At 44.2% G+C, this 25,026-nt stretch overlaps 1 protein-coding gene across 2 annotated transcripts in view; it reads right to left on the bottom strand.

Moving 5' to 3' along the window:
• Window positions 1–10,297: 10,297 nt before the first annotated feature.
• The window catches only part of LOC110521011 (serine/threonine-protein kinase TAO2), a 36,478-nt gene continuing 21,749 nt past the window's right edge, over window positions 10,298–25,026 (bottom strand). The window contains exons 15-20 of one of the 2 annotated variants that reach the window (XM_036968767.2): window positions 21,849–21,977; window positions 20,232–20,435; window positions 15,679–15,918; window positions 14,557–14,778; window positions 14,031–14,213; window positions 10,298–13,838 (exon numbers count right to left, since the gene is read on the bottom strand). In XM_036968767.2, coding sequence (XP_036824662.1) covers window positions 12,924–13,838; window positions 14,031–14,213; window positions 14,557–14,778; window positions 15,679–15,918; window positions 20,232–20,435; window positions 21,849–21,977 — 1,893 coding nt within the window. In that variant the 3' untranslated portion in view covers window positions 10,298–12,923. The remainder of the gene's footprint in view (window positions 13,839–14,030; window positions 14,214–14,556; window positions 14,779–15,678; window positions 15,919–20,231; window positions 20,436–21,848; window positions 21,978–25,026) is intronic. The other variant, XM_036968768.2, reaches the window with a different exon arrangement.

The following is a 25,026-nucleotide window of genomic DNA, read 5'->3' as shown; positions in this document are numbered from 1 at the left end:
GTGCGAAATACAAAAATATTTTTTTTAAATATGTAACTTTCACACATTAACAAGTCCAAGACAGCAAATGAAAGATAAACATCTTGTTAATCTACCCATTTTTTCCGATTTCAAAAATGTTTTACAGCGACAGCACAACATATCATTACGTTAGGTCATAGCCAAGTAAAAAAAAAAACAGCCATTTTTCCAGACAAAGATAGGAGTCACAAAAAGCAGAAATATAGATCAAATGAATCACTAACCTTTGATGATCTACATCAGATGACACTCATAGGACATCATGTTACACAATAAATGTATGTTTTGTTCGATAATGTGCATATTTATATCCAAGATTCTCAGTTTACATTGGCGCCTTACGTGCAGTAACGTTTTGATTCCAAAAATCTGGCGATTTTGCAGAAATACTCATAATAAACATTGATAAAAGATACAACTGTTATTCACAGAATTAAAGATAGACTTCTCCTTAACGCAACCTCTGTATCAGATTTCAAAAAAACTTTACAGAAAAAGCATAATCTGAGAACGGCGCTCAGAGCCCAATCCAGCCAGAGATCTATCTGCCATTTTGGAGTCAACAGAAGTTAGAAATAACACCATAAATATTCACTTACCTTTGATGATCTTCATCAGAAAGCACTCCCAGGAATCCCAGTTTTGACAATAAATGACTGATTTGTTCCATAAAGTCCATAATTTATGTACAAATAGCCACTTGTTGTTAGCGTGTTCAGCCCAGTAATCCATCTTCATGAGGCGCAGGCATTTCGTACAGACAAAAACTTGAAAAGTTCCATTACAGTCCTTTAGAAACATGTCAAACAATGTATTGAATCAATCAATTTAACATAAAACATCAATATTGTTCCAACCGAAGAATTCCTATGTCTGAAGAAAAGCACTGGAACGAGAGGTAACTTTGTCGGGAGCGCGCGTCATGAGACCAAGGCATTCTGCAAGACCACTCACTGAGGTCTCATGAGCCCCTCCTTTATAGTAGAATCCTCATTCAAGTTTCTAAAGACGGTTGACATCTAGTGGAAGTCGTAGGAAGTGCAACTTTATTCATACCCCACTGTGTATTTCGTAGGCCAAGCTTTGAAAAACTACAAACCTCAGATTTCCCACTTCCTGGTTGGATTTTTCTCAGGTTTTCGCCTGCCATATGAGTTCTGTTATACACAGACATCATTCAAACAGTTTGGCAAGTTCTGTAGGAGGTGGTCCCCAGTGTGAACTGTTCCAGCTCAGTGCGTCTCCTCTGTATAGCTCAGTGATTTCAAGCTTCAGCTCTTCGATACACTCTAGTCTACCTCTCTACACTTTTCTTCTTCTCATTTATAACATGTAGTTAGCCTGGATTCTCTCAATGGAGCACACGAGAGCAGTTAAGACCTGCGCGCCATCTGCTATGTCAAATTAAATCAAATTTTATGTATCACATTTCGGATTTTGGAAACTGGAGACTGTACCTACCTTTGAAATGTGGTTACGGGATTTAGGAAATGTAATACATATGGAAAAGATTCGATACAATACCTCCAATAGAAGTCCAATGTTTTACAAAATATGGCAGCCGATACTGGATAAATGGTCTAGTCCCGCTTCATAACTGGGTTGACGATCTGCTGCTACTCTGTGCTGTACTCCACTCAATATTTATTTTTGGCTTAACTACACTGCTTGTAATGACTATATGCTGTCTTCCTATACATGTACCACCTAATAGGATTTTGTTTTATTTTGTGTATGGGTGAGTTAAGTTTTGTTTTGTCCTCTAAATTGGCCATCCCATTCAACAGTACAATGAATGTCATTGTTAGTATTGCTGTCTTTTTTATTTGATTTTTTTATTGTAAAATAATAAACATATTATAAATGTTTTTTTTTTTAAAGAATGGGGGCGTGCTCGGTCCTCCTTTTCCTGTAGTCCACAATCATCTCCTTTGTCTTGATCACGTTGAGGGAATGGTTGTTGTCCTTGCACCACATGGTCAGGTCTCTGACCTCCTCCCTATAGGCCGTCTTGTCATTGATCAGGCCTACCACTGTTGTGTCATCAGCAAACAATGATGTTGGAGTCGTGCTTGGCCATGCAGTCATGAGTGAACAGGTGGGCGGGCCTGTCAAGAAGTCCAGGATCCAGTTGCAGAGGGAGGTGTTTAGTCCCAGGGTCCTTAGCTTAGTGATGAGCTTTGAGGGCACTATGGTGTTGAACGCTAAGCTGTAGTCAATCCAATAGCATTCTCACATAGGTGTTCCTTTTGTCCAGGTGTGAATGGGCAGTGTGGAGTGCAATAGAGATTGCATCATCAGTGGATCTGTTGGGGTGGTATGCAAATTGGAGTGGGTCTAGGGTTATTGGGATAATGGTGTTGATGTCAGCCATGACCAGCCTTTCAAAGCACTTCATGGCTACAGATGTGAGTGCTACGGGGTCGGTAGTCATTTAGGAAGGTTACCTTAATGTTCTTGGGCACAGGGACTTTGGTAGTCTGCTTGAAACATGTTGGTATTTCAGACTCAAACAGGCAAAGGTTGAAAACATCAGTGAAGACACTTGCCAGTTGGTCAGCACGTGCGCAGAGTGTCCGACCTGGTAATCCGTCTGGCTCTGCGGCCTTGTGAATGTGGACCTGTTTAAAGGTCTTGCTCACATCGGCTGCGGTGAGCGTGATCACACAGTTGTCTGGAACAGCTGATGCTCTCATGCATGTTTCAGTGTTACTTGCCTCAAAGTGAGCATAGAAGTTATTTAGTGTCACTGGGCAGCTCTCGGCTGTGCTTCCCTTTGTAGTCTGTAATAGTTTGCAAGCCCTACCACATCCAACGAGAGCCGGAGCCGGTGTGGTACGGTTTGATCTTATGCCTGTATTGACGCTTTGCTTGTTTGATGGTTTGTCGGAGGGCATTGCGGGATTTCTTATAAGCTTCCGGGTTAGAGTCCCCCGCCTTGAAAGTGGCATATCTACCCTTTAGCTCAGTGCGGATGTTGCCTGTAATCCATGGCTTCTGGTTGGGGTATGTATGTACAGTCACTGTGGGGACGACGACATCGATGCACTTATTGATGAAGCCAGTGACTGATGTGGTGTACTCCTCAATGCCATCGGAAGAATCCTATGAACATATTCCAGTCTGTGCTAGCAAAATAGTCCTGTAGTTTAGAATTTACTTCATCTGACCACTTTTTCATTGACCGAGTCACTGGTGCTTCCTGCTTTAATTTTTGTTTGTAAGCAGGAATCAGGAGGATAGAATTATGGTCAGATTTGCCAAATGGAGGGCAGAGAAGAGCTTTGTAAGCATATCTGCGTGTGGAGTAAAGGTGGCCTAGAGTTCTTCCCTTTGGTTGCACATTTAACATGCTGATAGAAATGAGGTCAAATGGATTTAAGTTTCCTGCATTAAAGTCCCCGGCCACTAGGAGCTCCTCCTCTGGATGAGCGTTTTCCTGTTTTCTTATGGCGGTATACAGCTCATTGAGTGCGGTCTTAGTGCCAGCATTGGTCTGTGGTGGTTTGTAGACAGCTATGAAAAATACAGATGAAAACTCTAGGTAGATAGTGTGGTCTACAGCTTTTCGTGAGACTCTACCTCAGGCGAGCAAAACCTCGAGACTTGCTTAGATATCGTGCACCAGCTGTTGTTTACAAATATACATAGCCGCCACCCCTTGTTATTACCAGAGAATGCTGTTCTGTCCTTCCGATAGAGAGTGTAACCCGCCAGCTGTATGTTATTCATGTCGTCGTTCAGCCACGACTATGAAATATAAGATATTACATTTTTAATGTCCCGTTGGTAGGATATACCTGCTTGTAGTTCGTCCAATTTATTTTCCAGCGATTGTACGTTGGCTAATAGTATGGATGGCAAAGGCAGATTAGCCACTCGTCGCCTGATCCTCACAAGGCACCCCGATATCCTTCCTCTAAATCGCTGTCTCTTTCTCCTGCGAATGACGGGGATGAGGGCCTGTTCAGGTGTCTGGAATAAATCCCTCTCGTCCGACTCGTTAAAGAAAAATTATTTGTCCAATTCAAGGTGAGTAATCGCTGTTCTGATGTCCAGAAGCTCTTTTCGGTAGCAGCAACATTATATACAAAATAAGTTACAAACAATGCGAATAAAAAAAAAAAAAACATAGCACGGTTGGTTAAGAGCCAATAAAATGGCAGCCATCCTCTCCGGCGCCATTATAGTTCTGTGTCTCTGTTGCTGAGCTCTACAGAGTGTTTGAGCTCCTCAACCTTCAGCTGTCGCTCCTGGGTCATCTTCTGCACCTGTGCTTCAAGCTGAGCCCTCCTTTCTCCATACTTTTCCTAGAGGGAAGGTGTGTTGAGCCTTGTAGTGCGTCTCAGTGCAGAACTGACTCACATATGCCTACAGAACATCTCCAGGAGTCTGTCATGCTTCTTACACATCCTGTCGTCCAGGCTCTCCATGGGGTCGATCAGCATGTGTCTCTTCAGGGCTGAGGCTGCAGTTGAGTCGCACAGAAAGAGGTTAGACACACCAGGAAAGAAAGAAGTGCCTTGCGCTTTGTCCCAGTGCAAACATCACAGGCCACTTCTCCAGACTTAATAGGGTGCTGGCCTGGGCTGCTGGTAGCTTTCCCTGAAATAAAACTATCAACACAACACTCCTATCAAAAGTAATTTTACACAGTGGACACTGGCACATGTAATTGCTATCCCAGTACTTTCTGATGCAGGTCTTGCAGAAGTTGTGGCGACTGGCTCAGTGAACACATCCAGATAGATAGAGCACTGGAACTGCTCTTCAGACAGCAGACTGCTGCAGGAAGCCATGTCTAGACAGAGACCAAAGATGAAATTATAAAGCTATATTACACAATTATAATGCATTTACTGGAATTATTGGTATAACTTGTGATAATACTTTATGAATAAACACATCCAGCCTAGTTGAAGTGATTAATACATTAAAGTGGATACCAGTGGAGGCTGCTGAGAGGAGGATGGCTCATAATAAATGGCTGAAATGGAGTATAATGGCAGGAATGGAGTGAATGGAATGATATCCAACACATGAACCCCCCCCTTCTTGTTTTTTGATACCATTCCATTCTGGCCATTATTATGAGCATTCTTCCCCTCAGCAGTCTCCACTGATGGATACCAACATTTCGGTGAAGTTTGTTTAGTTTAGTAAAACATTTTGCCTGCTTGACATTTCAAACTGAATAGGGACCTAACTTGAAATGTAATTTTATATTCAACACTCCTTGGCTACATTAAAGTTTTTGATGTTACTGAACAAAATAATAAACACAACATGCAACCATTTCAAAGATTTTACTAAGTTACAGTTCATATAAGGATATCAGTCAATTTAAATAAATCCATTAGGCCCTAATGTATGGATTTCACATGACTGGGCAGGGGTGCAGCCTTGGGTGGGCCTTGGAGGGCATAGGCCCACCCACTTGGCAGCCAGGCCCAGCCAATAAGGAGGAGGTGGAGGTCCTGGGCTGGCGTGGTTACACATGGTCTGCGGTTGCGAGACTGGTTGGATGTACTACCAAATTCTCTAAAATGACGTTGGATACAGCTTGCAGTGCATTTGGAAAGTATTCAGACCCCTTGACTTTTTCCACATTTTGTTACAGCTTTATTTTCCCCCTCATTAATCTACACACAATAACACAATGACAAAGCAAAAACAGGTTTTTAGAAATGTTTGCAAGTGTATTAAAAATAAAGAACAGAAAAATCACATTTACGTAAGTATTCAGACCCTTTACTCAGTACTTACTGTTGAAACACAATTAGCAGTGATTACAACCTAGAGTCTTCTTGGGTATGAAGCTACAAGCTTGGCACACCTGCATTTGGGGAGTTGACACCAGTCTCAACGTCAACAGTGAAGAGGTGACTCCGGGATGATGGCCTTCTAGGCAGAGTTGCAAAGAAAAAGCCATATCTTAGACTGGCCTATATAAAAAAAAGATTAAGATGGGCAAAAGAACACAGACACTGGATAGAGGAACTCTGCCTAGAAGGCCAGCATCCTGGAGTCGCTTCTTTGCTGTTGACGTTGAGACTGGTGTTTTGCTGGTACTATTTAATGAAGCTGCCAGTTGAGGCCTTGTGAGGCGTCTGTTTCTCAAACTAGACACTAATGTACTTGTCCTCTTGCTCAGTTGTGCACTCCCACTCTTTCTATTCTGGTTAGAGCCAGTTTGCGCTGTTCTGTGAAGGGAGTAGTACACAGCATTGTACGAGCTCTTCAGTTTCTTGCCAATTTCTCACATTGAATAGCCTTCATTTCTCAGAACAAGAATAGACTGACTAGTTTCAGAAGAAAGTCTTTGTTTCTGGCCATTTTGAGCCTGTAATCAAACCCAAAAATGCTGATGCTCCAGATACTCAACTAGTCTAAGGCCAGTTTTATTGCTTCTTTAATCAGAACGACAGTTTTCACCTGTGCTAACATAATTTCAAAAAAATAGTTTTCTAATGATCAATTAGCCTTTTAAAATAATAAACTTGGATTAGCTAACACAATGTGCCATTGGAACACAGGAGTGATGGTTGCTGATAATGTGCCTCTGTACGCCTATGTAGATATTCCATAAAGAAACATTGCCGTTTCCAGCTATTGTAGTCATTTTCAACATTAACAATGTTTACACTGTATTTCTGATCAATTTGATGTTATTTTAATGGACAAAAAAAATTTGAATTTCTAAGAGACCCCAAACTTTTGAACGGTAGTATAATTATTTTTATTATATTATGAAAGCTACCATTTAAGTTACTATTCACCAGCTCTGTCAAAATAAGTTTGTTACTCACCAAATATGCCTGCAACTAGTCACATACTGCCGCTATGCCCGGTATGTACTTCCAAAAAAACTAAATAAAAATTGACAAGCAACTCAAAAATGAGCCAAGTTTTGTTTTTGACCGAAAGAGTCACCTCTTCCGTGTGACTAACGTACGTAAAGTTGATTACTATAGGCCCCTTGGGACAATGTTTAATTTAGTAAATGGCGCATCAAAATTGGGCCAGTGGTATCAGATATTGCATGGGTTAGCTAGATTGATATACCTGAGAATGTCTTCCAAATTGTATCACTCCGAGTCAAACAGATATAAACAATGTGCCTGTTTTAGCACCACCTTGTGGTCAATATGATTTTTCTTGCATATGTGGAGTATTGACAGTGTTTTCAACGTGTACCAAACTTTGTTACAATACAAATATCCTTAACTGATTTATAAGCTTATATTTGTGCCAGACCACACCCAAGTGTCTAAAAATTTGAGAGACCTTAGTTACTAGATGCCACATATCAAGTTTCGTGCAGATTGGTCATTCGGTGCCGGAGTAGTAGCGTTTAAGAGTTATTCACAAAATCCCAAATAGCAGAACATTTGTTCTATGTGAGGGACCTATGTACCGAATTTCATGACTTTAGATTCAAAGGCTGGGACCTTTCATAGTTTCAAATTGCTTGTTATAGCGCCACCATCTGGCCAATTTTGTAAATGCCGGATCTCTATGGTGTGCCACCTCATTCACCAAAGTCGTCAAAATCAGGCCAGTGGGGTCAGATATCGCGTGATAGTACGTACGCTCGGAACAGATACAGACCCCTCTCAGATTTCATCGTGGAGGACAATGACGACGTTGCTAATGCCGCGAGTTGTGTTCAAAGCAGCATCAGAACTGAGTCATAAGAAGCCACACATCAGAAGCCCTAGACCTGACTGTTATGTTTGTTACTTATATAATGACAAACCAGGGCGTAGGTTTAACTACTTTTTTAATGAACATATACTTCAGCTCGAAAATTCCTTGTTTAGCCATGCGAGGCATTCTTCAACCACCTGCCCCCCCGCATAGCCTGCTGGGTAACATAGTCAAAATGTTATTAACACAACACATCTTCCTTCCTTTAAAATAAAACTACACGTCACATCACATTTGTTTACTCAACCTGCATACCACGCAATTTTCAGTAACACACATTTTTTCCCCTCATTTTTACATTGCTCTCATCACTTAAGAGGCAGTAAACATATTCTGATGTATTATTTTTTCCCCCAACTAAATACAGTCTGTCCATCAATGCTCTATTGTGGCTCTATTTCTTTTCACATACAAACATTCAGTCCAGGTGCCCCTTTTGTAATTTTTTTATGCAATTCTCAATAAGCCTGTCAGGGGCTCTGACAGTCCTTTTTGGTCGTCCTGCTGAAGTGCTTCCTTTAAATAGTTGGACAGCGTTCGTTGTTAGTCAGGGTGTTCTGACTGAATTTTCAATTGCTTAAAGGCATTTGAAGCTTCAGCAGTATCCTCCTGATGATCCTCAGTCCCTTGACGGAATGGCTGAAGCCTTAGATCCACTCTGTTTCGTCTCAGTTGTGATCCACGCTCCGGTGCAACTTCTCTCTGCACACACCCTCGCTGCATCCAGGTTCCTGTAGTGATGTCTCGGAGTCGTACATGATCTCCAGGTTTCAGTTTAGGTAAGTGTCTTGGACTTTTGTCGTGTCGCTGTTTTTGTTTGTCTTTCTGTTTTTCCTTCGGGAGTATGACTTTGTGAGCACCTCTGGGTGTTAGCAAGTCCTCGTGGATGTGTAGGTTGGTTCTGATGCGACGTCCCATCAACATTTGTGCAGATTATCTCCGCATATGTAGTTCTCACCGTGAAGCATGGATGAGGTGTGATGGTGCTTTGCTGGTGACACTGTCAATGATTTATTTAAAATTCAAGGAACACTTAAACAGCATGGCTACACCATCCCATCTGGTTTACGCTTAGTGGGACTCAATTGTTTTTCAACAGGACAATGACCCAACACACCTCCAGGCTATGTAAGGGCTATTTGACCAAGAAAGAGAGTGCTGCATCAGCTGACCTGGCTTCCACAATCACCCAACTTCAACTGAATTTAGATGCTCTGGGATGAGTTGGACCGCAGGAAAAGCAGCCAATGAGTGCTCAGCACATGTGGGAACTCCTTCAAGACTGTTGGAAAAGCATTCCAGGTGAAGCTGGTTGAGAGAATGCCAAGAGTGTGCAAAGCTGTCAAGGCAGCATAAATATAAAATATATTTTGATTTGTTTAACACTTTTTTGGTTACTACTACTTTTAACTGTGTAGCCATAGCATTATCATTAGCGGTGGGCTACAAACATTTAGCAGGCCATGCTAACAAATATACTGAACAAAAATATAAATGCATCAATTTCAAAGATTTTACTGAGTTACAGTTCATATAAGGAAATCAGTCAATTTAAATAAATTCATTAGGCCCGAATCTATGGATTTCACGAGTGGGCAGGGGTACAACCATGGATGGGCATAATCCCACGCACTGGGGAGCCAGGCCCAGCCAATCAGAATTAGTTTTTCCCCATAAAAGTGCTTTATTATAGACAGAAATATTCCTCAGCGCTCACCCTCAGATGATCCCACAGGTGAAGAAGCCGGATGTGGAGGTCCTGGGCTGGCATGGTTGGATGTACTGCCAAATTCCCTAAAACGACGTTGGAGGCAGCTTATGGTAGAGAAATGAACATTACATCTCTGGCAACAGCTCTGGTGGACATTCCTGCAGTCAGCATGCCAATTGCATGCTCCCTCAAAACTTGAGACATCTGTGGCATTGTGTTGTGGCAAAACTGCACATTTTAAAGTGACCTTTTATTGTCCAAAGCACAAGGTGCACCTGTGTAATGATCAATGTTTAATCAGCTTCTTGATATGTCATACCAGTCAGGTGGATGGATTATCTTGGCAAAGGAGAAATGCTCACTAATAGGGATGTAAACAAATGTGTGCATAAAATGAGAAAAGCTTTTTTTTGTGCATCTGGAACATTTCTGGGATTTTTTATTTCAGCTCATGAAACCAACACTTTACATGTTGCGTTTATATTTTTGTTTAGTGTAATTAGCCTAGCACGCAAAGGCACACAAATGAGTACAAACATTAATCCCTGCAAACAAACTCCACTATCAACTCTCAAATATCTTACAGGAGTGCTGATCTAGGATTAGTTACACCTCTTAGATCATAACAAATACGATTACATGGACAGGGAGGACTTGATTCTAGATCAGCACCCCTACAGGTCCTGGAGTGGTTTCCCCCCCCAAGTGAATTTCCTTTTAAAAAGATGCACAAAATGTAATCTTTACCTTACATCTTTCATGGTTAGTTCCACCAACTAATGTAGTTTGTGGGCATTCCTTTGAACTGACACACAATCCAACCAAGTAGGTACAAATGAAGACAGCATCAGGAAGTCACTTTTCCTTTTTTTTATTTTTCAAAATGACTTGTGTTTCTGTACAACAAATTCTGTAGCAGACCTCCGCTCCACTTTGCATTGAACCTGAACGTAACTTGGCCTCTCTGTACAACAGTTCTATATCCCACCACACACATCCACTCCTCTTTCTATCAGATTCTCGCTCATCCCTGCCCCAACCAACTGAGTTGTAATCTCAATAGTCTTATGAGTCCCTCCCTCATCTCTCCGTTTGCAATGATGTGAAAGGACAGGTTAAAGTGAATTTCCAAGTCCTTTCACCTGTGCTGTGTTTTCTATATGCCGGTAAAGGGGATGAAACAAAGAAAATGAACTACTTTTGACTATTGAGACCCACCCCTAAGCGTAAATCAGCACTACATATGGACAGCGACAGCACACATTCTCTGTACCAGCAGCTCGGTCACCATGCCCTAGTCTAAAAATCACAGCCTCTGAAAACGAATCCAGCATGTTCCGTCATGAACAATGTGTAAACTGAAGTAAACGACCCCAGACGTGTCGAGGTAACTTAGAGGTTAGAGTATTGAAACGCACCACTGGAGAACCAATGTTTACCACCCCACCATTCTGTTGTAATGTTGGTGCTGTTCAGAGTTGGCAGTGTGAGTTTAGGAGCCAACGGTAGATGATTCTCTACACATGGGCTCGGTTAGAATACTTTAAAATGGCTCATTCCTTTCTTTTACTTGACTACTGATGAGTGTTAAGATGAAAGCATAACAGTGGCGACACTTTGCCTCAATCCAATCCTGTTCTATCCAGAAATAACTTCCAGAAAGGAAGGCGGGAGTTAAGAAACGACAATATTAATATTCCAAGTTATTTATAATGTATGCACTTTCTTGTTTTTGGCTGTTTATATATTTTTAAAAGACCAAATAAATTAAACCAACAAATTCAGAGTATTTTTGGTGGGGTGTAGTAGTGTACAAATCAACAAGCTTGGCTGGTCCGTATCGACATGAACCACAAGAAGAGAGGTACAATATGGCACAAAACGTGCTGGATTACAGAGGCTGACTTTAGGAGACACTGTATGGTAGATCTAGAATTCAATATATTGACACATACAGCTAACAACATGAACGGCCCCATCCACATTTAATACTGGTTCTATAACACTACAACCTTTTGTGGTAATGCACTGCCCAGTAGACTCCGACCCTGAGACCAGAGGGAATGCTTGGGGAAAGGTAGTGTTTTTTCCTTCTCTTTAAAAAATAATAAAAACAATGAACCCCCCCCTCATAGCGCTCCATAACAGTAACATTGCTCTTACTCCCCACCTAGTGGTCAAAATTGGCAATTAAAACATTTTAAAAAACGTTTTCTTTTAACAAAATTAGTGTGTACAACAAACATTACAACTGCTCTTGTAGTAATAATAATAATAACAATAATAATAATAGCAAACATATCTATTTTCCCTCAACTATTTTCCAATTTCTATTCACATGGCAAAATTATCATTACTCTACCAGCGTTTCAGAGTTAGTGCTTTTATGTACACTAAGTACAATGTAGGACAAAGATGTTGAACAGTGAACAATCTTCAATTTTACTGTCAAACTTCTGACAGGTATTATATACTTATATGTATTTCTATAAACATGTATGAATACAAATGCTTTCTGTACAGCACTTTCATGCATTGAACTGTAATAACTGCTTTATGCACATGTACATTACACACACCTACCAGGCTGTGTGTCCAGGAATGGGTCAAGTGTGAAAAAAAACTAAGCGAGCATTCCGCGCTGTACACACACCCCACTTTCAGAATGTTCACAGGGAAATTATTGCTCAGCAGTGGCAGAGTCGTCTTGGGTCAGCCGAGCCACCGGATGGCAGTGTTACATTTGTCATCAATTTGAAAATCCTATTACCCAAAAAAAAAACTGTTTCTGTAGTTGCCTCTCGAGGTTCAGCTCTTTGCTTCACCACAAATGGACAGTATATGACCCATCATTAACTAGTACGCTTCACGTGTTAGTTTCTGCGTTATTTACATAGTTTACATTGTATTTTAAAAGCACCCTCTCAAATAGAGCAGTATCGCCACATCCATTAATTTCTCTCAGTTTGATGTCAGCAGAGAAACCTATTGCTGTTAAAACTCCCCTTTCCTCCCACTTGTATCCCTTCCGTCTGTCTGTGCAGACATAATACTCTATGGTGTCTGTCTACTCGAAAGCAGCTAGTCTGCTCAACTGACCCCTACTGGTGGCCAGGCCAGTCTGACCTTATTGTTAATAGGCCCCCCCTCATCTAAACCCTTCCCCTGAATTTGTGAGAGATGACCTCTTCCAAAAAAAATAATCCCCTTGAACAATAGGAACGGTAGACTTGCTTTGGCTCCACCCATTGTGGTGGTAAACCTGTTAGCACCACCCCCTCCATGAACAAACACTCTTGCAGAAGAGAGAGCAGGGACACCCCCCCCACACTACATGGCATATCTCAAACTACACCCTATTCCTCATACGAGGGTTAGGGTGTCGTTTCAGACGCAGCCTCAAAGAAGGGGCAGGCTTGGTTTGTTCTCTTACCGCGCCCCTTTAAGACTGTGGGGTGGAGCCTATCGTTACCCTTCCCCTTTAAGAGTAGGAAAGGTGGGAGCCGTTGGAGATGTGTGAGGTGACCGAGGTGCTCCGACTCAGACCCCCCTCGCCCCCCCCTGCCCCGCCGGGCCCCCCTGAGGCCGTCCTCCTCAGGGGCTGGGGGCTGTTCCTTAGGGCCATCAGGCTGGGGCCCCTGGCCACCAGACCCCCGTATCCCCCTCCCTGGGAAGACGAGGAGGAGGAGGAGGAGGGTGGGGAGGAAGAGTAGAGGGAGATGGGTGGTGGGGGAGGCGGAGGTGGCAGGAGAGCCAGGGACTGGGCTGAGGCGTGTTGGGAGAGGTGGTGGTGATGAACTCCTCCTCCTCCGTGGTGGTGGTGGTGGTGGTGTCCCCCCCCACCTCCCCACTCTCTCTCCCTGTCCCTCTCACGGTCCTCGCGCTCGCGGCTCTCTCGGTACAGGTGTGGCGTGCTCTGGTGGTGGTGGTGCTGGGGGAGGTAGTGTTGTTGCTGCTGCTGATGATGGTGATGGTGGGAGGACGATGAGGAAGATGAGGAGTTGGAGGAGTGGCCTCTACCACTCATGTTCATCTCACTATCCCTCCCCAGGCCGTGAGATGACGTGATCGACTCAGCACGGCTGAACCCTCCACCGCTGCAGCTGTTCTGGCTACGCCACGAAGGGGGCGCCACCGAGTTCTGCACACCGTGGCTCCAGTGGCTCCCGGAGCGAGGGACAGGGCGGGAGGGCCAGCCCCCGGAGCCAGAGGAGGGGCTGGGGTTGGGGTAGCCCTGGTTGAAGGCCTCGGCGGGGATGCCAGTCAGCGCCATGTTGCTGAAGCCAAGACGCATGCTCTCCGAGTCAAAAGCCTCGATCTCCCGGGCCTGGCGCTCCAGTAGAGTACGGATACGCTCTGAACGCTCGTTCTGCAGAGACAGCATCTCTTCCTCAATCTAAGAGAGGGGGGATGCAATAAGACTACAAACTGGTTGTGTCCCAATAATCTTTTAAGTGGCCTATCCTTTTTGGTGTCATGTATATTGTAAATATTCTCTTGCGCACACGCAAACCCCCCCCCCCCCCCCCCCCCAACACACACAATCCCTTCAGACACCCCTCCACCCAACTCTCCGTCTCATTCTCACCCGCTGTTCCAGCAGGGCCCTGCGGATAGACACCCTTTGCTCCAGGTCATTGGCCTCTCTCTCGTGCTGGGAGTCTGTGTGGATCTTGATCTTGCTCTGGTAAGCGTTCAGCAGCTCCAATTCCTGCTGCAGCTGCATCCGCAGCACCTGGTACTCTGCTTCCTGGGTCTCGTCCAATCGCAACTAGAGGAGGAAGAGGGAGAGGGCTGGACGTCAGTAGAGCACACCCTGGTCTAAATGGACAGTTTGGGGAAGTCTACCACTCAAAATGTGGTATTCGTAGTCCTAATTTGTAATTTTAGTAGTTCTAGAACTTAGCATGGACGTAGTAGGTGTTTGTTGAACTGAAACATGTTGGTATACATTTTTGGTGTAGCCGGTTTAATATGTAGGTCTGCAGTTGATAGTGGGTGTGATCTGCAGTGTGTCTTTGTGTGGGTTGTCTCGCCGCGTGTGTGTAGTTGTTCTGTAGTATAACGTCTTCGTAGTTGTCAGGTGTAGGAGAGGTGCACGGTAGGGTCCTTGCCTTACTCACAGCCTGTGTGGACAGCATGTCGTTGATGGAGTGGTCGTACTGCTCGGCCAGGATGGCCAGTTTCCTGGTCTGCTCCTCCTTCAGCCTCTTGAGCACCGCCTTGTGGTCGGCCTTGGGAGTGCTCTCCAACAGGTGGTTCCTCAGGGCCTTGTACTGACGTGTCTGGATCTTACAAGTGTCCTGGAACTGACGCTTGATCTGGAGCTCCTTGGACTGGGAAGAAGTGAGAGGAGTGAGGGAAAGAAGGAGGGGGGAAGGAGGGAGGGAGCGAGAGGGGGGAAGGAGGGAAAGAAGGAGGGGGGAAGGAGGGAGGGAGCGAGAGGGGGGAAGGAGGGAGGGAGCGAGAGGGGGGAAGGAGGGAGGGAGCGAGAGGGGGGAAGGAGGGAGAGAGCGAGAGGGGGAAGGAGGGGAGGGAGCGAGAGGGGGGAAGGAGGGAGAGCGGGGGGGAAGGAGGGAGGGAGAGGAGAGTGGGGGGGCAGGAGGGAGAGAGGGGGGGCAGGAGGGAGAGAGGGGGGGAAGGAGGGAGAGAGGGGGGGAAGGAGGGAGAGAGGGGGGGAAGGAGGGAGAGAGGGGGGGAAGGAGGGAGAGAGGGGGGGAAGGAGGGAGAGAGGGGGGGAAGGAGGGAGAGGGGGGAAGGAGGGAGAGAGGGGGGGAAGGAGGGAGGGGGGGGAGGAGGGAGGGGGGGGAAGGAGGGAGGGGGGGAAGGAGGGAGGGGGGAGGAGGGGGGAAGGAGGGAGGGAGGGGGGGGGAAGGAGGGAGAGGGGGGAAGGAGGGAGAGGAAGGAGGGAGGGGGGGGAAGGAGGGAGGGGGGGAAAGGAGGGAGAGGGGGGGAAGGAGGGAGAAGGAGGGAGGGGGGGAAAGGAGGGAGAGGGGGGGAAGGAGGGAGAGGGGGGGAAGGAGGGAGAGGGGGGGAAGGAGGGAGAGGGGGGGGGGAGAGGGGGGAAGGAGGGGGAGAAAGGAGGGGAAGGAGGGAGAGAGGGGGGAGTGAGGGAAGAAAGGAGAGAGGGGGGAGTGGGGGAAGAAAGGAGAGAGGGGGGAGTGAGGGAAGAAAGGAGAGAGGGGGGAGTGAGGGGAGAAAGGAGATAGGGGGGAGTGAGGGAAGAAGAGCCTTACCTTGAGGCTCTTGGGCTGCTGGCGGACCTCCACAGTGTGTTTCTGCCGGAGCTCCTGCTCCCTCCGCTTGTTGTACTCCATCTGGTTGGTGAGCTCCGTCTGGTGCTGCGTGCGGATCAGGTCGGCCCGCGTACGCTGCACCGCACCCAGCTGACGAAACTCCAGCTCCTGGGTGGACTCGTGGTGCCTCAGCAGCATGGCACACTCCAGGTCCCTCTGGGTCTGCTTCTTGTTCAGGTCCTGGAGGGGAAAAAAAAAAACAGGTATAGGAAGAAAGATGAAGAGGGAGTGAGAGAAGGTGGGAAATGTGTCAAGTAAGTGATCACAATACAATTAAGTAGCTTGTCTGTGTAAAAAACCCACACATCAAAAAAGTTGACACCTACTCATTCAAGTTATTTTCTTCATTTTTACTATTTTCTACATTGTAGAATAATAGTGAAGACATCAAAATTATGAACACATGGAATCATGTAGTGACTAAAAGTGTTTTAGCACACTTGGCATTCTCTCAACCAGCTTCACCTGGAATGCTTTGCCAACAATCTTGAAGGAGTTCCCACATAAGTTGAGCACTTGTTGGCTGCTTTTCCTTTACTCTGCGGTCCAACTCATCCCAAACCATCTCAATTGGGTTGAGGTTGGGTGATTGTGGAGGCCAGGTCATCAGATGCAACACTCCATCACTCTCCTTCTTGGTCAGATGGGACTTACACAGTCTGGAGATGTGTTGATTCATTGTCCTGTTGAGAAACAAATGATAGTGGTCTAAGCCAAAACCAGATGAGATGGCGTATTGCTGCAGCCATGCTGGTTAAGTGTGCCTTGAATTCTAAATAAATCACTGACAGTGTCACCAGCAAAGCACACCCACACCATAACCTCCTCCTCCATGCTTCACGGTGGGAACCACAATTGCGGAGATCTGTTCACCTACTTTGCGTCTCACAAAGACGCAGCGGTTGGAACCAAAAATCTCAAATTTGGACTCATCAGACCAAAAGGACAGATTTCCACCAGTCTAATGTCCATTGCTTGTGCTTCTTGGCAAAAGCAAGTCTCTTATTCGTGTCCTTTTGTAGTTGTTTCTTTGCAGCGATTCAACCATGAAGGCCTGATTCACGTAGTCTCCTCTGAACAGTTGATGTTGAGATGGATCTGTTACTTAAACTCTGAAGCATTTATTTGAGCTGCAATTTCTTAGGGTGGTAACACTAACTTATCCTCTGCAGCAGAGGTAACTCTGGTTCTTCCTTTCCTGTGGCGGTCCTCATGAGAGCTGGTTTCATCATATCGCTTGATGGTTTTTGCGACTGTACTTGAAAAAACGATCAAAGTTCTTGACATTTTCTGGATTGATTGACCTTCATGTCTTAAAGTAATGACTGTAGTTTGTCTTTGCATAATATGGACTTGGTATTTTACCAAATAGGGATTGGGACTGGCCTTCTATGCAGAGTTCCTCTGTCCAGTGTCTGTTCTTTTGCCCATCTTAATCTTTTCTTTTTATTGGCCAGTCTGAGATATGGCTTTTCTTTGCAACTCTGCCTCGAAGGCCAGCATCCCGGAGTCTCCTCTTCACTGTTGACGTTGAGACTGGTGTTTTGCTGGTACTATTTAATTAATCTGCCAGTTGAGGACTTGTGAGGCATCGATTTCTGAAACTAGACACTCAAATGTACTTGTCCTCTTGCTCAGTTGTGCACCGGTCTCTCTCACTCCTCTTTCTATTCTGGTTAGAGACAGTTTGCGCAGTTCTGTGAAAGGAGTTGTACACAGTGTTGTACGAGATCTTCCGTTTCTTGGCAATTTCTAGCATGGAAGTCTTTATTTCTCAGAACAAGAATAGACTGACGAGTTTCAGAAGTTACTTGTTTCTGGCCATTTTGAGCCTGTAATCGAACCAAAAAATGCTGAAAAATCCAGTCACTCAACTAGTCTAAAGAGGGCCAGTTGAATTGCTTATTTAATCAGAACAACAGTTTTCAGCTGTGCTAACATAATTGCAAAAGGGTTTCTAATGATCAATTAGCCTTTTAAAATAATAAACTTGGATTAGCTAATACAATGTGCCATTGGAACACAGTAGTGATGGTTGCTGATAATGGGCCTCTGTACGCCTATGTAGATATTCCATTTAAAAAATCTGCCGTTTCCAGCTACAATAGTCATTTACAACATTAACAATGTCTACACTGTATTTCTGATAAATTTGATGTTATTTTAAAATGGACAATTTGTTTTGCTTTTCTTTCAAAAACAAGGCCATTTCTAAGTGACCCCAAACGTTTGAACGTTAGTGTGTGTGGTGTGCATGGATGCATGCACGCAGATACGTATTTAGACAATTGCCTTGAGACAGTTGAGACATAGATTATGTACAGTGGTTCATCCTTTAAAAGTTGCAGCATACTGCAGCACAGCTTGCGTGGTGCCACAGAATTCTATGGCAACCACTGACACTATTAGTGGTACTATTTACCACCAGAGGGCATCTTTAATTCTCTCTCTCTCTCTCTCTCTCTCTCTTGGAGAACCTGAGCCCTAGGACCATGCCTCGGGACTGCCTGATGACTCCTTGCTGTCCCCAGTCCACCTGGTCGTGCTGCTGCTCCAGTTTCAACTGTTCGGCTTGCGGCTATGGAACCCCGACCTGTTCACCAGACGTGCTACCTGTCTCAGACCTGCTGTTTTCAACTCTCTAGAGACAGCAGGAGCGGTAGATACTCTGAATGATCGGCTATGAAAAGCCAACTGACATTTACTCCTGAGGTGCTGACTTGTTGCACCATCGACAACTACTGCGATTATTATTATTTGACCATGCTGGTCATCTATGAACATTTGAACATCTTGGCCATGTTGTGTTATAATCTCCACCCGGCACAGCCAGAAGAGGACTGGCCACCCCTCATAGCCTGGTTCCTCTCTAGGTTTCTTCCTAGGTTTTGACCTTTCTAGGGAGTTTTTCCTAGCCACCGTGCTTCCACACCTGCATTGCTTGCTGTTTGGGGTTTTAGGCTGAGTTTCTGTACAGCACTTTGAGATATCATTTGATGTAAGAAGGGATACATAAATAAATTTGATTTGGTAACAGTGTGGGACTGTTTGGAATTCAGGGGGTGTGGATTTCCTGAATGACATGCTAATTAGGCTTGGGCGGTATACCGTATATCGGGGTATTTGATGAGAGTATTGGAAAAAACATCCTGTGGCTGTCAAAACGTAACTATTTCAATACATTTTTTAAATATTTGTAGCTACACTGAACAAACATATAAACGCAACATGTAAAGTGTTGGTTCCATGTTTCATGATGAAATAAAAGATCCCAGAAATTTTCCAGACGCACAAAACGCTTATTTCTCTACAATTTTGTGCACAAACTTGTTAACATCCCTGTTAGTGAGCGTTCCTCCTTTACCAAGATAATCTATCTGCCTGACAGGTGTGGCATATCAAGAAGCTGATTGAACAGGTGCACCTTGTGCTGGGGTCAATAAAAGGCCACCAAAATGTGGTGTCACACAACACAAAGCCACAGATGTCTCAAATTCAACTATAGTTTTTCCTTTACAGAAAATACATTAGTGGAACACATTATGCAGAAAATAGCTTGTCATCAGTAGCAGCCATAGAAGTAAATGAGCTTACAATGAAAAAGGTCATTTTTGCAAGAACGATAATGGCCATCCTATTTCTAATGTTTATCATTCATATTCCCTTGTAAAATGTCCAACCTCACCAAAACTGGCATTCTGTAGCTCATACCTATTCATGTATAACTTTATGACCTGGATTTCCCCATCTTGAAATTAATTTATTAACATTTGCGCTCGTTAACATATTTAGCAAGCAGCCTCTATGGAAATGTGCTATTACTTGTACAAATTTTGTTAGCATTCTAGTAATAGACACCCAATGGGCTTTGTGTTTTTTGGCACCCCCTTGTGTACTTAGGCAATAATACCGTAAATCCTGGGATGAGAGAAGGATGGAATGACAACATGAAAATATATATAGCGCCCAAACCGGATGCTAAATCAATTCATATTCTGAGCGAATCACACGACTATGACGTGTGGCTCTACATTGAGGCAACAGTTGAATTAGATGTGACTTTGAAAAATGGCAAAATTGCCTATCAAAATAAATGTTATCACATTAGCCATATTAGTTTTGGGAAGCCCAATTGATTCTGATTTGAGGCATATAAAGTTAATGTAAAAAACATTTTTAAGATGCAAACTTTCAGATTTTCCCGAAGTCACTATGTTTAAATAACTTATGCTTGAAGTTGATAATGTTGCGGGGAGATTCTAAGGTATATGCTATATGGTGATGGACAGATCTGCCAATTAAAACCGGCGGCTGTTTTTGCCGCTCCTGCCATAAGCGTCCAGTCAACTAGATTTAAGTTCGATTCTGAGGCGCTCTGAAACCAGATGGTTTGACAGAGAGAGAGAGAGCGAGAGAGAGCCGGCTGGTGGACGAGACATCTGAGCAGGTCAATCTCCCCCAGTAATATACCTACTACAATAGGCCTGCTATACCTCTCTGAGTAGGTCTTGTTCCAGGTTGTGTCGGGCCAGCAGCATCTTCCTCTTGTACTGGCGACACTGCAGCTCGTAGTACTGCCTCTGTCTCCTCAGCAGCCCCGCCTCCTCCTCCGCCTGCAGCTGCTGCAGACACTCCTTCTGACGCACCAGCCATTCCTGCTTCTCCCGCTTAGGGGTCGACTGGTTCTCATTCAGTTCCTAGTTGAAACACAGGGGGAAGGGTTGGAGTGTGACACCATTGACTCATTACAACACAGGGGGGGAAGGGTTAAAACGGTAGGGACGTGACAAATGGCTCAAAATTCCACATCAATTCACAATGCAGAGTAATGGTCCTAATACGCATGTATGAACACTAGGGCCGGGCAATTAAGTTACATGTACCGCAGTCATATACCCTTGAAAGTGCCACGGCTATTGCATGTTTGTTTGTCTGTAAGGGTACACTGAGGCTTTTTGAAAATGCAGACGAAACGATCTCCAGAGAAGGTTTTACGAGGGGCCACTGAACAGGCATTTTACTTGTCTGTAAAGGAATGCTGCTATTGAAGCGGAAACTAACGTCCATCACTTGGTGATCAGAACGGTCAATCAAATGGTCTCAAGCTGCCTGCATCTTCCATAGCAAGCTAGCAAGGATCGGAGGGAGAGGGGAGGGGCACAGTATAGACAGGTCGGCCACCAGACAGACGGAGTCAGAACCGTGCACTAGGCCTATCTATTGGCAATCAAAAGCTGTATCTTGCAATGTTTTTGCACTAAATCAACTTCAGTAAAGCAGGACCTACCAATTAATAGGCTAGGGGAACAGACCGAACACACACTTGCATCATTAGTGAAGACAAAAGAGCAGACGAGTCAGCTGCACTGTGATTAAACATTTGTGGGGGGGACAAAAAGGATTTTCCCTTTAGGATTTTTTTCTTAACGTTAAGGATCCCAATTTCATTTAGACGACCACACCCCAAGTTAAAGACTGACACCAGCCACCCTTGCTTCTCCCTTTTAGGGGTTGACTGGTTCTCATTCAGTCCCTAGTAAAAACAACACATGGGGATGGGTTAGAGTAGAGATCATCAACTAGTCAGCCACGGGCCGATCATTTCTTGAACGGATGGTCGGGGGGGGGGGGGGGGGACATAATTACAAATCAATTGTAGACTGCAAATTAACCACGAGAAGCCCAAACAGATACAATGTTTGGTTAAAACGTAACAATTTATAATTTAGCTTACATTTGTATATGACTGATTTGTTTCTCTATTATGCATTGGAATACTTAGGAATAGATTTCTAAATTTTTAAAAATGTCAAACCTGGAGCTGATTTCCTGGGTGTTTTTACAGTCTTATGTGAAACAAGAAAAAATACATTTGTTTTATATTTTGCTCAGAAAAAGTAGGGGGCCCAAATAACATTTGGCCTGTGCGCCACCAGTTGGGGAACCCTGGGTTAGAATGTGACACCAGCCAATCAAAACAACACTCTGGGAAGAGGGTGACACCAGCCACTCCTGGGTCAGCCCCATGTGACCACAATTGTATGGTTGTCCTGTATGGTTGTAATAAGGTAGTCGTGTGGTTGGAACATGTGGATGGAATAAGGTTGTACCTCTTTGAGCTGGTCCTTGCGCTGACGGTACTGGCGTTTCTGAGACTCCAGTAGACTGGTCAGCTCCTTTTTCTGCTGGCTCAGGATATGCTGCTGGAACTTCTTCTCCTCAGCTAGGGCTGCCTTGGTCTGGGGAGAGAGAGGCATTTGGTATTTTATTAGGATCCCCATTAACTGTTGCAAAAGCAGCAGCTACTCTTCCCGGGGTCCTCACAAAACATAATACAGAACAACAGCTTTTTTTAAAAGCTTACATATCAATACATATACAAATTATCTAGGTCAAATAGGGAAGAAACCAAGTGTGCTGTTCACTTGAGAAATGAGATGGAACGTAGTTACATGAAAAAAATTGGCTCTATATAATACTGTACGCTTTCTTGATTTTGTTCTGGATTTGGGGAATGCAAAGACCCCTGATGAGGTCAGAGCTGTGTGTAAGTTGCCTATGCAAACAATTTGGGATTTTCAACACATTTCTTATAAAAAGAAGTGATGCAATCAGTCTCTCCTCAACTCTTAGCCAAGAGACTGGCATGCATAGCACTTATATCAGCCCTCTTTACAATGAAGAACAAGACGTTCCGCTCTGCTCTGAGCCAGCTGCAGCTTAACTTCTTCGAGATAGGGGGCGCTCTTTTAATTTTTGGATAAAAAACATTCCCGTTTTAAACAAGATATCTTGTCACGAAAAGATGCTCGACTATGCATGTAATTGGCAGCTTTGGAAAGAAAAAACTCTGACGTTTCCAAAACTGCAAAGATATTATCTGTGAGTGCCACAGAACTGATGCTACAGGCGAAACCAAGATGAAACTTCAAACAGAAAGTGAGCAACATTTTTGAGGCGCTGTTTTCTGTTTTTGTCTCCTTATATGGCTGTGAATGCTCAAGGAATGAGCCTACACTTTGTCGTTTCCCCAAGGTGTTTGCAGCATTGTGACGTATTTGTAGGCATATCATTGGAAGATTGACCATAAGAGACTACATTTACCAGGTGTACAGCCTGGTGTCCCTGCATCGAAATTGGTGCGTAATCTCCAGCGGCAAGTATTCTTCCATGTGATTCAGAGGAGAAACCAGACTTCCACGAACGATATATCATCGAAGAGATATGTGAAAAACACCTTGAGGATTGATTCTAAACAACGTTTGCCATGTTTCAGTCGATATTATGGAGTTCATTTGGAAAAAAGTTCGGCGTTTTGATGACTGAATTTTCGTTTTTTTTGGTAGCCAAACGTGATGAACAAAACGGAGCGATTTCTCCTACACAAATAATATTTTTGGAAAAACTGAACATTTGCTATCTAACAGAGTCTCCTCATTGAAAACATCTGAAGTTCTTCAAAAGTAAATTATTTTATTTGAATGCTTTTCTTGTTTTTATGAAAATGTTACATGCTGAATGCTATGCTTAATGCTATGCTATCATTACTATTACACAAATGCTTGTTTAGCTATGGTTCAAAAGCATATTTTGAAAATCTGAGATGACAGTGTTGTTAACAAAAGGCTAAGCTTGAGAGCAAATATATTTATTTAATTTCATTTGCGATTTTCATGAATAGTTAACGTTGCGTTATGGTAATGAGCTTGAGGCTATAAATATGATCCCGGATACGGGATTGCTCGTCACAACAGGTTAACTAGGTCTTTCCTTGCAGCACTACAAGACTGGACAAAAGTCAATATAAGACAAAACTAGAGCCTGCAGGACTTGCTTTTTGGAATGTGGTGTCAAAAAAGCAGAGCATCTCTTTATTACGGACAGACCGCGCCCCATCATTACAACCATTGAATCTATATGTTTTGACTAGGGATGCACGATATATCGTTAAGCATATCGGAATCGGACGATATCGGCTAAAGATGCCAACATCGGTTCGATGTCTAGTTTAACGCCGATGTGCAAAACCGACGTCAAAGCTGACGTGCATACCTATATAACGTAGGTAGATGACGTGCATACCTATATAACGTAGGTAGATGACGTGCATACCTACCTATATAACGTAGGTAGATGAAGTAATGACGCCACAGGAAAAAATACAGCACTACACTTGCAACACAGCATTCCGAACCTAGCCCACGATGTCTGTCGTGTGGATCTATTTAGAAGTTTCAAAGGAAGATAACAAAAAGGTCATATGCAACTAAGCGCACACGTTCAACAACTAAATAAGTTCCAAGTCAAACAGTCATTTGAAAGAGTAAGAAAATATCAGCGAGACAAAGGCGAAATCCATTAACGGCAAGATAATGGAATTCATTGCCCTTGATAATCAACCGTTCTCTGTCGTGGATAATGTTGGCTTTTGCCGACTGGTCGAGCACCGGTACACACTACCAAGTAGGCGTTATTTTTCAGATGTTGCCCTACCGGATTTACACAGTATTGTTGAAACGCACAACCATGAGCTACTTGCTATGGGCGTCACTGCTACTAGCTTCACGACTGACATTTGGACCAGCGATGTCAGCCCCATGAGCATGCGGAGTCTGACAGCACAGTGGGTCGATGAGGATGTCATACTGAGGAAAGCAGTATTGCATGTTTAAGAATGGCATTTGTGACTCTGGGTTCGAGCCCAGGCTCTGTCGATATCCTCGCGCACTAGCGACTCCTGTGGCGGGCCGGGTGCAGTGCATGCTGACCAGGTCACCAGGTGTACACATGGGTGCGGCTGGCTTCCGGGTTGGATGTGCGTTGGGTCAAGAAGCAGTGGGGCTTGGTTGGGTTGTGTTTCGGAGGACGCATGGCTCTCGACCGTCGCCGCTCCCGAATCCGTACGGGAGTTGCAGCTATGAGACAAGACTAACTACTACCAAATGGATACCTCGAAATTGGGGAGAAAAAAAAGGGGTATAAAAAAGTTCTAACAGTCAGTTTCTTAACAGGTCCATGTTTATCAATAATTGGAAGAAGCAATTTCATAAATTTATCAAGTGCAGCGTCTGGATGCTCCTTATTAATCACATAAGACCAACAAATATTAATTTTTTCATGCTCACAAGTCTCACAGCAAAATCTTTTGTATGATCTCTAATACAATATTTTAGGCCCAGCTTCTGGAACTTTGGCCTTCCTGGATATAGGCCCAATATTGGGATGAAGGGAGAAAAATACTACATTCTGTTCATCTGTTTCTTGCCCGGTTTGACCCCCTCTCCTCCA

Source organism: Oncorhynchus mykiss, chromosome 4 (assembly GCF_057628025.1).
Source record: "Oncorhynchus mykiss isolate SJ-2025 chromosome 4, ASM5762802v1, whole genome shotgun sequence".
Taxonomy (NCBI): domain Eukaryota; kingdom Metazoa; phylum Chordata; class Actinopteri; order Salmoniformes; family Salmonidae; genus Oncorhynchus; species Oncorhynchus mykiss.
The sequence above is the reverse complement of the archived record's forward strand: the minus strand, read 5'-3'. Positions and strand labels throughout refer to the sequence as shown.